This window comes from Dendrobates tinctorius, unplaced genomic scaffold (genome assembly GCF_039654945.1).
Source record: "Dendrobates tinctorius isolate UK_male_01 unplaced genomic scaffold, ASM3965494v1 ptg000144l, whole genome shotgun sequence".
Taxonomy (NCBI): domain Eukaryota; kingdom Metazoa; phylum Chordata; class Amphibia; order Anura; family Dendrobatidae; genus Dendrobates; species Dendrobates tinctorius.
Window position 1 is genome coordinate 6,958,673 of NW_027361811.1, and position 16,809 is coordinate 6,975,481.

The 16,809-nt window shown below is 47.0% G+C and overlaps 1 protein-coding gene across 2 annotated transcripts in view; it reads left to right on the top strand.

The window, feature by feature from the left end:
* TUT7 (terminal uridylyl transferase 7) overlaps positions 1–16,809 on the top strand; it is a 149,666-nt gene that overhangs the window by 36,801 nt on the left and 96,056 nt on the right. For both annotated transcript variants that reach the window (XM_073545990.1, XM_073545991.1), the window contains exon 2: positions 15,881–16,353. In XM_073545990.1, coding sequence (XP_073402091.1) covers positions 15,906–16,353 — 448 coding nt within the window. In that variant the 5' untranslated portion in view covers positions 15,881–15,905. The remainder of the gene's footprint in view (positions 1–15,880; positions 16,354–16,809) is intronic.

Below are 16,809 nucleotides of genomic sequence, written 5' to 3' on the forward strand. Positions count from 1 at the left end.
CATGGGGGAAAAAAAATGCTTAAACGCGAAAAAATGCTTACCTGGGCACACAGCCTTATATCTGCAACTATTCGTATGTATAACTACCCCTATGCAACTTCTTGTGATATAACAAAGTGGTGCAATGAACACATACGGTATCACCACACATACGGTATCACCGCACGTACAGCAGGGGGCGGCACTTTGGGCAGAGCTGGGTATCCACTTCGTCCAAAGCGCTGCCAATGCGCCCCGTGGACACATGCCCTTATTACGTAAATGTAAATAAACATAAACATAGTCAATAAGTCTGTAAACTAACCATAGAAACGTCTAACGAAACTATCAAAATACTAAAGCAGCAATTTTTAAACTTCTTCTGTGTCTGAAAATACAGGCTCCATACATTTATTTATTTATTTATTTATTTTTTTTTTTTGTATGTATGGTAATAAACTAGATGGGCATTTCCTGAAGGAAATACATGGTGCTTGAACAGCGCTGCCAGCTTTACAGCAGTGTATCAGGTGTCGACTGTAAGAAAGTAAAGTTAAAATATGAATGTTGTGTATAGCCATGGCACAACCTGGAATGGGTTGTATATGAAGCCAATGTGGGTGATGTAGCCACTTTGGCACATTCGGAACCTCGGTAGCCACTTTGGCCACTTGGTAGCCACTTTGGCACATTCGTAACCTCTGTAGCCACTTGGCAGCCACTTTGGCACATTCAGCACTTCGGTAGCCACTTGGTAGCGACTTTTGCCATGTTGACACATGCTGCCACTTTGCCTCGGGGGCCACTTTGGCACACTGGGCTTCTAAAGCCACTTTGGCGTCTGACTGCAGTGATGGCGAACCTTGGCACTCCAGCTGTTGAACTACAACTCCCAGCATGCCTCAACTGCTGCAGGTTGCAAGAGCATGTTGGGAGTTGTAGTTTTACAACAGCTGGAGTGCCAAGGTTAGCCATCACTGGGTGGGGCTTTTCAGAAGCCATTGGCGCGCTTCGCCTTTAAGACCTTGAATCAGCGATCTGTCAGCTTCCATTAGCTAATACGGGTCATGTGTGGAAGCTGCATTTGCATAGCTGCAGTCTTTGTAAGGTCACTGCACCTGCGCTGTGGCTTCAATCCATGTCAGTTGGGGTCATGGAAAGGTCGCCATTAATTCCTATGGGAAAATTTTTGCTTAAAATAGATATATACAGTGCCTACAAGTAGTATTCAACCCCCTGCAGGTTTACACATTCGGAATTAACTTGGCATTGTGACATTTGGACTGTAGATCAGCCTGGAAGTGTGAAATGCACTGCAGCAAAAAAGAATGTTATTTCTTTGTTTTTAATTTTTTTTTAAATTGTGAAAAGTTTATTCAGAGGGTCATTTATTATTCAACCCCTCAAACCACCAGAATTCTGTTTGGTTCCCCTAAAGCGGTGGTCCCCAACCTTTTTTGCACCAGGGACCGGTTTCAAGCAAGACCATTCTTCCATGGCAGGGCGGGGATGGGGGTGTGGCAGGGGCGGGGCTTTGGTCATAAGGGGGCGGGGCTATGGACACGGTTGTAGTGTAGCAGTGCATACTTATAATTAAATAACATTTATAATGTGACTCAACTCACCATAGGTTTTGAATAAGTGCTCCATCACTCCCTTCTCCCCATCACTCCCTTCTCCCCATCACTCCCTTCTCCCCATCACTCCCTTCTCCCCATCACTCCCTTCTCCCCATCACTCCCTTCTCCCCATCACTCCCTTCTCCCCATCACTCCCTTCTCCCCATCACTCTCCTCTCTCCATCATTGCCTTCTCTCCATCACTGCTGTCTCCCCATCATTGCCTTCACCCCATCACTGCCATCTCTCCATCATTGCCTTCACCCCATCACTGCCATCTCTCCATCATTGCCTTCACCCCATCACTGCCATCTCTCCATCATTGCCTTCACCCCATCACTCCCTTCTCCCCATCATTGCCTTCACCCCATCACTCCCTTCACCCCATCACTCCCTTCTCCCCATCATTGCCTTCACCCCATCACTCCCCTCTCCCCATCATTGCCTTCACCCCATCACTCCCTTCTCCCCATCACTCCCTTCTCCCCATCACTCCCTTCTCCCCATCACTCCCTTCTCTCCATCATTGCCTTCTCCCCATCATTGCCTTCACCCCATCACTCCCCTCTCCCCATCATTGCCTTCACCCCATCACTCCCCTCTCCCCATCATTGCCTTCACCCCATCACTGCTGTCTCTCCATCACTCCCCTCACGGCCTTCTCCTCATGTCCCCATCTCCTCCAGGGCCAGGCTACACAAACACAGACCTACATACATACATACACACACACACACACACACACACACACACACACACACACACACACACACCACCTCTCTCCTGCCCGCCGCCTGCGCTTCCTTGCTCTGACACAGCAGCGGCCGCACTCCTCTCTGTGTCAGTCAGAGACAGGAAGCTGGACGCAGTGGACGGGTCCTTGCAGCTCCGCTCCTGCTATTCCCTCTTGCAGGCAGCGGAGCTGCTTGGATCGCTCTCTGGCCGCCGCTAAGAACTGCTGCGCGCCGCCCCAGCCCCCGCTACGCCGCTGACCGCCCCTGGCTCCCCTTGTGTCCGCGGACCGGCAAGGGCACTGCAGCGGCCCGGTGCTGGGCCGCGGACCGGCGGTTGGGGACCCCTGCCCTAAAGTATTAAGAAGTATTTCAGGCACAAAGAACAATGAGCTTCACATGTTTGGATTAATTATCTTTTTCCAGCCTTTTGTGACTATTTAAGACCCTCCCCAAACTTGTGAACAGCACTCATACATGGTCAACATGGGAAAGACAAAGGAGCATTCCAAGGCCATCAGAGACAAGATCGTGGAGGGTCACAAGGCTGGCAAGGGGTACAGAACCCTTTCCAAGGAGTTGGGCCTACCTGTCTCCACTGTTGGGAGCATCATCCGGAAGTGGAAGGCTTATGGAACTACTGTTAGCCTTCCACGGCCTGGACAGCCTTTGAAAGTTTCCTCCCGTGCTGAGGCCAGGCTTGTCCGAAGAGTCAAGGCTAACCCAAGGACAACAAGGAAGGAGCTCCGGGAAGATCTCATGGCAGTGGGGACATTGGTTTCAGTCAATACCATAAGTAACGTACTCCACCGCAATGGTCTCCGTTCCAGACGAGCCCGTAAGGTACCTTTACTTTCAAAGCGTCATGTCAAGGCTTGTCTACAGTTTGCTCATGATCACTTGGAGGACTCTGAGACAGACTGGTTCAAGGTTCTCTGGTCTGATGAGAACAAGATCGAGATCTTTGGTGCCAACCACACACGTGACGTTTGGAGACTGGATAGCACTGCATACGACCCCAAGAATACCATCCCTACATTAAAGCATGGTGGTGGCAGCATCATGCTGTGGGGCTGTTTCTCAGCCAAGGGGCCTGGCCATCTGGTCCGCATCCATGGGAAGATGGATAGCACGGCCTACCTGGAGATTTTGGCCAAGAACCTCCGCTCCTCCATCAAGGATCTTAAGATGGGTTGTCATTTCATCTTCCAACAAGACAACGACCCAAAGCACACAGCCAAGAAAACCAAGGCCTGGTTCAAGAGGCAAAAAATCAAGGTGTTGGAGTGGCCTAGACAGTCTCCTGACCTTAACCCAATTGAAAACTTGTGGAAGGAGCTCACGATTAAAGTCCACATGAGACACCCAAAGAACCTAGATAACTTGGAGATGATCTGCATGGAGGAGTGGGTCAAGATAACTCCAGAGACCTGTGCCGGCCTGATCAGGTCTTATAAAAGATGATTATTAGCTGTAATTGCAAGCAAGGGTTATTCCACAAAATATTAAACCTAGGGGTTGAATAATAATTGACCCACACTTTTAAGTTTAAAATTTATTAAAATTTAACTGAGCAACATAACTTCTTGGTTTGTAAGAATTATGCATCTGTTAATAAATCCTGCTCTTGTGTGAAGTTTGAAGGCTCTAACTTATTTGCATCTTATCAAACCTGCTAAATCTGCAGGGGGTTGAATACTACTTGTAGGCACTATATATATGTGTGTGTGTGTGTGTGTATGTGTGTGTGTATATATATATATATATATATATATATATATATATATATACACTCACTGGCCACTTTATTAGGTACACCTGTCCAACTGTGTGTTAAGACTTAATTTCTAATCAGCCAATCACATGGCGGCAACTCAGTGCATTTAGGCATGTAGACATGGTCAAGACAATCTCCTGCAGTTCAAACCGAGCATCAGTATGGGGAAGAAAGGTGATTTGAGTGCCTTTGAACGTGGCATGATTGTTGGTGCCAGAAGGGCTGGTCTGAGAATTTCAGAAACTGCTGATCTACTGGGATTTTCACGCACAACCATCTCTAGGGTTTACAGAGAATGGTCCGAAAAAGAAAAAAAATCCAGTGAGCGGCAGTTCTGAGGCCGGAAATGCCATGTTGATGCCAGAGGTCAGAGGAGAATGGGCAGACTGGTTCAAGCTGATAGAAAGGCAACAGTGACTCAAATTGCCACCCGTTACAACCAAGGTAGGCAGAAGAGCATCTCTGAACGCACAGTGCGTCGAACTTTGAGGCAGATGGGCTACAGCAGCAGAAGACCACACTGGGTACCACTCCTCTCAGCTAAGAACAGGAAACTGAGGCTACAATTTGCACAAGCTCATCGAAATTGGACAGTAGAAGATTGGAAAAACGTTGCCTGGTCTGATGAGTCTCGATTTCTGCTGCGACATTCGGATGGTAGGGTCAGAATTTGGCGTAAACAACATGAAAGCATGGATCCATCCTGCCTTGTATCAACGGTTCAGGCTGGTGGTGGTGGTGTCATGGTGTGGGGAATTTTTTCTGGGCACTCTTTGGGCCCCTTGGTACCAATTGAGCATCGTTGCAACGCCACAGCCTACCTGAGTATTGTTGCTGACCATGTCCATCCCTTTATGACCACAATGTACCCAACATCTGATGGCTACTTTCAGCAGGATAATGCGCCATGTCATAAAGCTCGAATCATCTCAGATTGGTTTCTTGAACATGACAATGAGTTTACTGTACTCAAATGGCCTCCTCAGTCACCAGATCTCAATCCAATAGAGCATCTTTGGGATGTGGTGGAACGGGAGATTCGCATCAGGGATGTGCAGCCGACAAATCTGCGCCAACTGTGTGATGCCATCATGTCAATATGGTCCAAAATCTCTGAGGAATGCTTCCAGCACCTTGTTGAATCTCTGCCACGAAGAATTGAGGCAGTTCTGAAGGCAAAAGGGGGTCCAACCCCTTACTAGCATGGTGTACCTAATAAAGTGGCCAGTGAGTGTGTGTGTGTGTGTGTATATATATATATATATATATATATATATATATATATATATATATATATATATATATATATATATATATATATATATATATATATCTATCTTTAGTTATATTAAGTTTAACCCCTTAATGATAGCCAATACATCTTTTTACTGACCTGAGATATAAGAAAATATCATACCCACACAGGTGACCATCCAGCAGCTGTCGGCTGTCCAGTATAGCTGACAACTTGCTGTATCACAAACGATCAGTGTTGGCACCGTCCATATCCCTTAGTTGCTGCTGCTACATCGGAAAAATGGTTAAAAGATTGTGGGGGCTTCCGCTTTAATCCAATTGACACACTGAGATCATGATTGTGTGGTCCTGATGTTTGCCATAGCAGTTCATGGCCAAATAGCGGCCTTAAGGGGGTTTTACACATGGCGAAATCGCTATGTCACCGATTTTGTGACATTATAGCGATATCGCTAGCAATATGTGTGATACTTACCTCCGACAGACTCCCCCGCTGTCCATCGCTGATCGCGCGAGAATGTCCGGCTCCATTTTTCGTCGGGCGCTTCCTGCTGGCGCCGACGAGCGACACGTGAAGGTGGGCGGGAGGACGTCAGGATCGCTGTGTGTGAAAGGTGAGTATTGTGCAGTGCGTCGCTGCTGCATCGCTGTGAGGTCTGCCTGTGTGACAGCTCACTAGCAATCATTTAGCGATGCACCAGCGATCCTGACCGGGTCGGATCGCTGGTGCATCGCTAAATGTAAAGGGGCCTTTAGAGTCTTCCGGATATAGTGGTCAGTTCAGAAGTCAGCGACATTTAGGGGGTAAACACTTTTTCATTCCTGAAAATCACCTTAAGGGTTAAACTATCTGACAGAAGTTTTCAATATGTCAGGGGTGCGGTTTTTAAAATGGTATCACTTTTGGGGGTTTTCCAATATGTAGGATCCCCCCAAAATCATAGAATCATAGAATCGTAGAGTTGGAAGGGACCTCCTGGGCCATCTGGTCCAACCCCCTGCTCAAAGCAGGATTCGCTAAATCATCCCAGTCACTTCAAACTTGGATAGGTCCCTCAAAAAATAAATGTTGTAACTTTCCTTGAAAAAATGAAAAATTACTGCAGCATTTTTATGTTGAATCTTTTTTATTGAAGAAGTTAAAAGATTTTAACATATAACAAACAAGACATAAGGTACAAGATACAGTATTATACATGGTTATACACCAAGCCGTACCGGATTCGCCAACATTTTACCCATAACCTGTGAGGGTGTATTACAAGTATCAAAGAGATAGGGTAAGGAAACAGAAAGAAAAGGATAACTCACAGGGAGGGGAGGGGGGGACTGAGGGATGGGTTACGGATCTCCGAGCCGGTCTCTAAGAAACATTTTCAGTTAACCGAAGTAGTCCAGGCGTCTCCCTGAACACCATCCAGGGCTGCCATGTTCGAATAAAGCGAGAATTATCTCCCTCCAATTCAGCCATCAACTCCTCCATACGAAAAATGTCTATAAACTCTGATAACCACTCTGCTATAGTTGACTTTGTCGTTGTACGCCAGTAGCGCAGGATCACCATCCTTGCTGCAGTAATACAAAACCGGAGAAGGCTCTTCTTTTGTGTTGATATGGAACCCGGAAGAATTGATAAAATGGCAATTTGTGGGGAGGGAAGGACACATTTCCCAGAGATCTCCTGGTATGCCCGAAAAACCCCCTCCCAAAAGGGTCGTATAGCAGGGCATTGCCACCATATGTGGTATAGCGTGCCTCTCCATTGCACATCGCCAGCATGTATCATCCAATGTCGGGAAGATGGACTTCAATCTAACGGGGGACAGATACCACCTAGTCAGTATCTTGTAATTTTTCTCTTGAGCGCCCCCGGCCGGAGACATTTTATGTGTATAAAGAAAAGCTTTATCAAGGTCCTCCTTCGAGAACTTGCATCCCATCTCTTCCTCCCATGCGCGGATGTAACTTGGAACCCCTTCCGAATCCCCTGAGTGAAGTTCCTTATATAAAAAGGAAATCAAATGTGAGGGAGGGTCTTGCATTTGTAAGAGAGCTTCCAACCGCGTCATGGGAGGGCGAGAAGTACAGTCGGCCAAACGTCCCCGTATAAACGATCGCAACTGGTTATACTCCAACCAGGAGAGTGTCCTACCTGGGAACTTTTCCCGTAAGGCGCCCCATGTCGGAAATTTTCCGTCCATTAGTGTCTGTCCCAATCGTAAGTCAGAACTCCTGTGCCAACCCAAAAATTGGCCTCTGTGACACCCTGGGGGAAAGCCCGGATTACCAAATATCGGTGACAATGGGTTCAAATTACTGATCAGTTTCTGTTTGTTTAACCCGATTCCAGACCCGTAGAACTTCTCGAGTCAAGAAACCTGTTGGTCCCTTATAGTCATTTGCAACCTGTTCAGTTCGTCTGATCCACGGGAGATGACGCAATGGGACGCCGAAAGATACCTGTTCCAATTGTACCCATTGTTTAGAATGATGACCGAACTGCCAGTCAAACAGACGTGCAAGTAGGGAAGCTCTGTGATAGAGTTCCAAGTCAGGGAGGCCCGCTCCACCTCTGGGTTTCGGGGCGGTTAGAATAGAATATTTAAGACGAGGTTTAGATGTCTGCCAGACAAAGCGTATTAACGCAGATCTAATGGTCTGAAAGAATGTCTTTGGCGGCACTATCGGGACCGGCTGGAATAGATATAAGAACCTTGGAAGAATGTCCATTTTAAATGAATTCATCCTACCAAACCATGAGATGGTCTTCCGTCCGTATTCCCTCAACCGTTTCAGAGTCGACTCCAACAAAGGCACATAATTTAACTTATATAAGTCGGTCGTGTCAGTAGGGATTTGAATGCCTAAATATTGAATGGCCCCAGTCTTCCACCGGAAGGGGAAATTTCCCATAAGTCTTATAAGTTCAGCCTGTCCTAGGGATATATTTAGGGCTTCAGTTTTCTGAAAGTTAATCTTGAAGTTACTGACCTCGCCGTATTTTTGAAACTCCTCCATCAATGATGGAAGGGTTGTGTGTGGCTGGGATATGTACACTAAGAGGTCATCCGCATAAAGAGAGACTTTATACTGAATATCGTCCACCCATAGACCGTGTACACTAGGATTCTTCCTGATCGCCACTGCTAAGTGCTCCATAACTATCGCATAGAGAAGGGGCGACAAAGGGCATCCCTGCCTGGTCCCGTTCCCAATGGTCATAGAGCCCGACATTGCTCCATTTACCTTGACCCTGGCCGACGGGCCAGAGTATAGGGCTGCGACCCTATGCAGAAAACGGTTCCCTAGGCCCAGCTATCGCAGGGCCGAAAACATGAAGCCCCAGTGCACACGGTCGAAGGCTTTCTCCGCATCCATCGACAGTACAGCCAACGGTTTACATTTCGATTTAGCATAGGCAGTCAAGTTGAGAGTCTTACTTATGCCGTCCCTCGCCTCCCTTCCTCTCACAAACCCCACCTGATCTGAATGTATTACCGAGGGCAAGAGGGGAGCCAGACGATTAGCCAGTATTTTGGCGTATAATTTTACATCAACATTGATGAGAGATATTGGGCGATAATTTGTTACTAATTTAGGGTCCCTGCCCGGCTTTGGCAACACCGTAATAAAAGCCTCTAAAGACTGTGGGGCAAACGGGGACTCAGCTGTGATGGAGTTAAATACCCCCGTCATAATAGGGCTAAGTTGTTCCTGAAACATCTTATAGAAATGAGGGGAAAACCCATCCGGTCCCGGGCTTTTACCAGCCGGAGTGTTTTGGATGACTTCAACAATCTCCTCTGTCGTAAAGTCGGAATCCAACGGGATGGTTAAATCCGTGGTCAGTGTAGGAAGAGCGGTGTCGTGAATATACGATTCTATGCTTGGTTGAGGATCCAAAGGTGACTGAGGGGAACAATCTCACCAATATTATATAATGTATGATAGTAATGCCTCATTATGTCCAAAATTTCTGTCGGGTTCGACGTCGCTCGACCCCCCCCCCCCCCCCCTTTTGCTGGAGAGAAGAGATATATGTAGTCTGGTTACGCGGATGTAAGAACCTGGCCAGTAGACGTCCACATTTGTTAGCTTGACCGTATAATATACTTTTAAAGCGATTTCTGTGGTGTCGGTATTTCTCATTCAGTAGGGACTTCAGATCGTCTCTGTATTTGATCAAGTCAATCAGCGTTTCCGTGTCCTTGTCCGTTTTATGCTTCGTCTCTAACGTCAATATCTTTTCTGTCAAGTCTGTAATCTCTTTACTTTTTATTCGTTTCAAGCGAGATCCATGCTTAATGAGGACCCCTCTGAGAACACATTTAAGGGCCTCCCATTTAACAGGGATGGCAGTAGTGTCGTGTGCATGGTCTTGTAAGAAGTCCGCTATGGTAGACTTGATGTCGGCCGCACAAGTATTATCTTTTAAAAGATTATCGTTCAATCTCCATGTCCACTGCCGCTGCCCCGAGTCAGGAGGGCTAATGTCCAGAAACACTGGAGCATGATCCGATCATAGAAAACTCCCGATAGAAGGTCTCGGGTTCCAGGCCAATGCACAGTGGCTAAGGAGAAAGAAATCAATCCTCCCATAAGAGTTGTGCGGTGTGGAAAAGAACGTGTAGTCTCTTTCAGTGGGATTACAAAGTCTCCAGACATCAGTGAGTCGCAAATCCTGGAGATCCCTTTTCAGTGAGGATAGCTGGCGATATGAAAGATATGACCTCGCTGCCGTGGAGTCTAGAGTCGGGTTAAGAGTCATGTTAAAGTCACCTCCCAGTATGACCACCCCCTCGGCAAACTCAGCCACGATCTTCAGGAAAGATCTAGCAGCTCGTATTTGGTCCCGGCCGGGAGCGTACCAACCCGCTATAGTATATGTGGTTGAAAAAATTTGAATTTTCAAAAGCACGTATCTGCCCTCCGCATCAACCAATGTGTCCAATATGGTATGCTGGAGGGATTTATGGAGCGCTATGGAGACCCCGCGGGAGCGTGAATCCGGGTTAGCACTATGAAACCAGGTCGTGTAATGTCTGTCGTGAATATTGGGGATGTGTCCGACTTTAAAATGTGTCTCTTGTAGGATTACTATATTTACTCTTTTCTTATGCATGCCATATAAAATATGTGACCGCTTCTGCGGAGTATTAAAGCCTCTAGTATTCAAAGAGCCCAGTGTTATCTTTTGTACAGTGTTCTTACCCGACATTGTATCTGCAGCGTGAGGCCAAGGATGCAGGCTACGGCTAACAAGATGGATCGGCTCCGGAGTCCTACGCCCGTTGTTGATGAGGGAGGGAGAGCTAGTGAAGGGAGTGGGTATTAACAAAGAAAGTAGACGAGAGGTTAGAAAAAGGAAAAAGAGAAAGGAGACAAAGAAATAGGATTTTTAACTATACGAGTGTAAGTAAGCACACTCCAGGAATACCTGTTGGAGGTAAAATATAACAGCTGCGTGCCTCGATGGCAACCCAGCGCCTCCGGGGGTTAAGTGTATAGCAAAAAGAGGAGTTGGAGACACCTACTCCCCCGGTTCCCGACCCTGCAATGATTTAACCATCGTATTCCCTTTATAACGGGAACTGAACAGATAGAGAATATACGTGTAACAGCTAATTATAGGCTAGTGAAACATGCCCCAATTCTCAACTATTTTCAATATCGACAGCACTGATAGTATTATAAATACTTCGCTTTTAAGCAACAAACCAGTATAACCTACTAGACTGTAAGTTAACTCTCAAAACATAACACCGCAGGGCCACCTGCAATTTAGGACAAGGCATACTATCCAGCCTCGTCGTCTACAGGATGCATGTGCCCTGGACCGTTGGGCCGACCCCTGCGACGACGTTGCTGCTGAGGGATCTGGCCTCTTTGGAGACCTTGAAGTCCATTGTATGAAGGCAGGGGTGGCCAGTCAGGTATATCCACCTCCGTTAGATCCAAGGCAGCTGAGAACGCCGGAACTCCGCCAGGATGACTCAAACAATGCACTCTACCTCCCTTCCGAACCCGAAGGCAGAATGGAAATCCCCAAGTATAGGGAAGGCCTCGTCGTTGTAGTTCGTCTAAGAGGGGGCGGAGAGCTCTGCGTCTCTGTAGTGTCCATCTGGACAAATCTGCGAAGAGCTGTATACGAGATCCCAAGTGGTTCATAGATTTTGCTTTCCTGGCTGCTCCCATGATCGCATCTTTAAGTTGGTACTTGTGAACCCGGCATATCACATCTCTTGGTGGATCTTGCTCGCCGGGACGCGGGCCCAGGGACCCGTGGGCACGATCCTGTTCCAGTTGGGCATCCTGAGGCCTATCTAGTACCGAGTTAAAGATATCTCTCAAAGTGGTGTTCAACTCTTGGGGGGATATAGTCTCAGGCAATCCCCTTATTCTTATATTGTTTCTGCGTCCCCTATTCTCGGAATCGTCCAGCATTTCAGCTAGAGTTTGCAACTGTCTTGCTTGTGCGGCTGTGGCAGTTTCCTGAGCCTCCATTCTTTCGGTTAGGGAGGCTATAAGCTGGTCATGAGATTCCACTTTCTCACCACATTGTTGTATATCATCTCTTAATACGGAAAGTTCAGCCTTATAGGAGCATTCCAGACGAGCAATGTACTGCTCCATATCCTGCTTCGTCGGGATATCTTTTATCTTATTGTATAATAGGCTGAAATCAGCTCCCATGGGTGTCACGGAGCACCCTGTCGTGGAGGAGAATGATCTCCCGTGTTGCGGTGTCAGGAGTGCGTCTGGTCGGCGGGTTACATTATTTTGTATATCTGATGCTGCGGTGTCCATCATCATAGAGTCTGCAGGGACAGCTGTAGTGGCCATGTCGACGTCTGGGGGGACACTGCCGCCTCTCTGTGACACGGGGGGGGTTCTGCACTCATCCCCCCGGGGTTCTTATCTGATCCGCCGGCCTGTATCTGCGCGGGACCGTCCGCGTGGTGCCCCTGTGATTGACGGATCTCCTGGGCCCCAGAGGATTTATTAGGAGGAGATAGCCTCGCTGCCTGCTGGGCCCCCCGTGGATGTGCCCCCTTTCCCTCCACGGGGTCCCCCTCCGGCTGCCGTCTCACCAGTTTTCTCTCCTCCCGCCTGCGCCTTACTTCCTGGTGGCGGCGGGGCCTGCTGCGCTCCGGTCTCCACACCTGTCATGGCGCCCGCAGCCTTCCTTCTTCCCGCTCCTACAAGGTAGCGGGAAATGCCTCTGGGAGTGCTGTCGGGTGCTGAGGGGCCCGCGGACGTATTCCCCCTGGTCCTCCTAGCCGACATCAGAAGGTGGGGTAAGTATTCTGGGCTCTGTTCGGGTCGGTCACCGGTGCTGGAGCGGGAGCTCTCTTACATGCGTCCTCACTCCTCGCTCGCCATGCCACGCCCCCTACTGCAGCATTTTTAAACCTCCTAAAAGCCTAAGGCCTCTTTCACAAATTAGTTTTTTGCCGTCAGGCGCGATCCGGCTTTTTTTTGTAAAACCGGATCCGGCAAAATGCAATGCCGGATTCAGTTTTTCCCGGATCCGGCTACTTGTCTCATTCCGGCGTCTGGAAAAAAACGGCTACTGTAACGTTTTTTTTGTCTCCGGCGAAAAAGCCGGAAGCGCCGGATCCGACGCTTCCAGCTTTTTGCTACAATGAAAGTCTATGGGCGCCGGAATGCGCCGGATCCAGAAAAAGACGGATCCAGCCACCGGATCCGTTTTTTTAAGTCTGCGCATGCTCAGATACAATTGGCCAGCCCCCAGGAAACAGATATAACCTGCTAGACGGATCCAGCAGAAAAACGGATCCGTTTCTACCAGGGCTGTGGAGTCGGAGTCGGAGCTCATTTTGGTGGAGTCGGAGTTGGAGTCGGTATAAAATGGACCGACTCCGACTCCTAAAATATATAATAAATTGGGCACAGTAGTTCAATGCAGGATGTGCTGAATATTTTTTCATAGGAGTTTGGGAAAGTTATGAAATGTCCTATAAATGGCTGTTCTATTCCTGATCTAAGGCTACATTCACACACAGCGTTTTTCCTGTGTTTTTTGAGGATACGTTTTTCAGCTGCAAAAGTTGATCATCTTTTTAAAAAACTGCATCACCTGAAAGGTTTTTGAGCTCATAGATAATGTTTTCAATAGCAAAAACAGATTAGAAATCTGCTCTATCTATCCATTTATCCATATCTGTCTATCCATATCGTATCTGTACCAAAAAGAATGAAAACTGGGTAGTACACCAATATATATTCTGTTCTATCATAAATATCTTGATTATTGGATCATAAAAATGATTAAATGTCTGAGGTTCACATTGTACTACAATAAATTTTTCACTTAAATATAAGCAATATGTGTGGGAGTCGGAGTCGGTGTAAGGGAAATTGAGGAGTCGGAGTCGCAGGTTTGGCTTACCGACTCCACAGCCCTGGTTTCTACAGTTCTCCAAAATTTATGCCGGATCCGTTTTTTCTAAAAATAGCCGGATCCTGCCTGACGGCAAAAAACTGATGCGTGAAAGTAGCCTAACAAAGTAAATTTGCATTTTAAAAATGGTGCTGATGTAAGGCAGACATATGGGAAATGTTATTTATTCATGTTTTTGTGTGGAATGACTCTCTGGATTGAACGGATAATCATTCAAAGTTTGAAAATTGCAATTTTTTTTTTTTCACATTTTTGTCAAGTTTCTGATATGTTTTGGGTTTATATAAAAAAAAAAAAAAAAAAAAAAAATCAACCTAAATTTACCATTATCATAAATTATAATGTGCCACGAAAAAACAATCTCAATGGGATTTGTTGAGGCGTTCCAGAGTTATCACCACAAAGTGATATTGGTCAGAATTTTAAAAATTGGCTCTGTCACTAAGGGGTTAATAAAAAAAAAAAAAAAAAAAATCGGATCAACTCCAAAAATACATAGCACACCTGTCCCCACCGTGGGCTTCAAATCGCCACCTGAACGGGGTCTCTGCGCCGAGCGGTTGGGCCGCATTAATTGCAGAAAACGTGTAGAAGTATAAGGCTATGTGCACATGTTGCAGATTCACCTGCGGTTTTTTTCTGCGCGGAACCGCAGGTAGTGACCTGCGGTTTTGCCCTGCGGTTTCACACCTCTACTATGTTAAAGGTGTGAAACCGCTGCGGAAACCACCCAAACAATTGACATGCTGCAATTTGTGAACCGCGCGGAAAAAACCGCACCGTCAGCACAGAGTTTTTGAAAACCCATAGGGTTTCATTGTACTGTACTTGGTCTGCGGAACTGCTGCGTTTCCGCAGGGCCAAAACTGCTGCGGGAATGCAGCAGTATCCGCACCATGTGCACATGGCCTTCTAATAAACTAGATGTGTATTTCCTGAAGGAAGTACAGATAGTGCTTTGAAATGGTGCCCGGGCTGCCCCTTTAAGTGAGACTTGCCTGCTGCCCTGCAAGACTTTCAACTCAGGATTCGTTTTAACTGTGGGTGCCTCTCAGCGGCCACTTTGGCCTGTGGGGCCCCTCAGGGTCTGATTGGGTGGGTGGGGCCCCTCAGGATCCAATTCGATGGCCTGGGCTCCTCAGGGCTTGAATTGGTGGTGGCCGGGATCCCTCTGGGTCCAATTTGGTGCGCGGGGCCACTCTGGGTCCGATTTGGCGGCCGGAGTGGCTCAGCCTCCGATTTGGCACGCCGGCCCTTAAGAGCCAGTTTGGCACACTGGGCTTCTAAATCCACTTTGGCGCACATTATCTCTCAGAGGCATGCGTCGTGTGATGAAGCTAGATTTGCATTTGTGCTTTTGGTTTTCGCTTTAAGAGCTGATATTATCTGGCAGAAACTGTGTCCTGGAGGGGTCATGTAAAGTTCGTAGGCGTTGAACTTGGCATAGTAACTGGGTCTGCCTGCGCATATCGATGAGCTTAACTGCCGCTACTGGTTTTCAAATTTGAATCGTCTCACGACTGCCCCATGTATTCCTATGGCAAAATTTTCCCATTGAAATGCATTGAGACAATGCATTCCAATGACGGGAAAAATTTTTCAAACGAAAATTGCACAAAAACTACAAATTCGATCAACACCACTCTTGGACGCTGGCTTCGAAACGACGCCTCAACGGAGTCTGTGCGTGTAGCGGTTCAGGCCGCGTTGATTGCGGAAATCAACTGAATAATAGAAGAATGTTAGCAGCGTTCAGATTACATGATAGTGCTTTCTTCATAGCACTATAAATATAAGAAATCGGATTACAGTATGTCGCTTGAACCTAGAGGTTCAAGCACCATAAATATAAGGGCCCTAACTTTCAGTGCGGAGTGAAGGGTAATGTTTGTATCTTAACATGTTGCATGTTATGTGGTACCATTCATGTACACATTTTCTCTTCTATTCTTATTCGTTTATTGAAATGTTTGAGCTCCCTACCTCTAGATGGCAGTGCTCAAATGGTGTTTACTAATTTCCAGAAATTGCAGAGTCAATTTATTTTTAAATTTTATTGTTCATGCTATTTTTTTTTTTTTTTTTCTTTTAGATGTGATTTCTCTGAACTTGTAACAATGGGAGATGCTGCCAATCAAGTCAGAGCAAAGGTGTTAAAAGATGAAGATGATTTTAAGAGAAGTCCTAAGAATCCGTCATATTTGGGTCATGAACCCCAAGGAAGGAAATTAGAAAGGGATTCTCCAAAGCCGAAGGCTATCCCAGTCATTTATGGCCGTAATGGGCCACATCAGAACTTTGGAAAAAACTTTAGTCCTGGTGGGCAAGCAGGCACTAATCCCAAGGACATTGTCAAACGATGGTCAGCAGAAGAGCAAAGAAGTGACTCTAATAACTGGAGAGATCGTCGGACACAGAATTCGAACCGATCAAGAAACAATTCAACCAATGAATCGGGGGATTCCACCAGATGGCAGGAAGGTGGGGACAGAAGGAATCCCACAGGAAGACGTCAAACACACAAAGAACATGGACATTTGTCTGAGGATCATCATGGAGCTTCTGGTAGATAAATATATTTATACTAGATGGTGGCCTGATTCTAACGCATTGGATATTTTAGAATAAAAAAAATAAAGGTTATTCTCACCTTCCGACGGCCCCCGATCTCCTCTCCACGCTCCCGGCATCTTCCAGTCCCAGTAATGCTTGGCGCAAAGGACCGGAGATGACGTCACTCTCGCGAGAGCGCGACGTCATCAGCGGTCTTTCACGCAAAGCATTACTGGGACCGGAAGATGCCGGGCGTGTGGTGAGAGGAGGGAAAGAGTCCGGGGGCCGTCAGAAGGTAAGTATCACTAATTTTTATTTTAATTTTATTTTTTTACAGGTTTATGGTACCCAGGGCCTGGAGGAGTCTCCTCCGGACCCTGGGTACCATCCGCACATTGAGCACTGCGCCAGTCATCTCCGGGCTGCGTCACCACTGACCTCCGTGCAGCAGGAGATGACCTGCGGCAA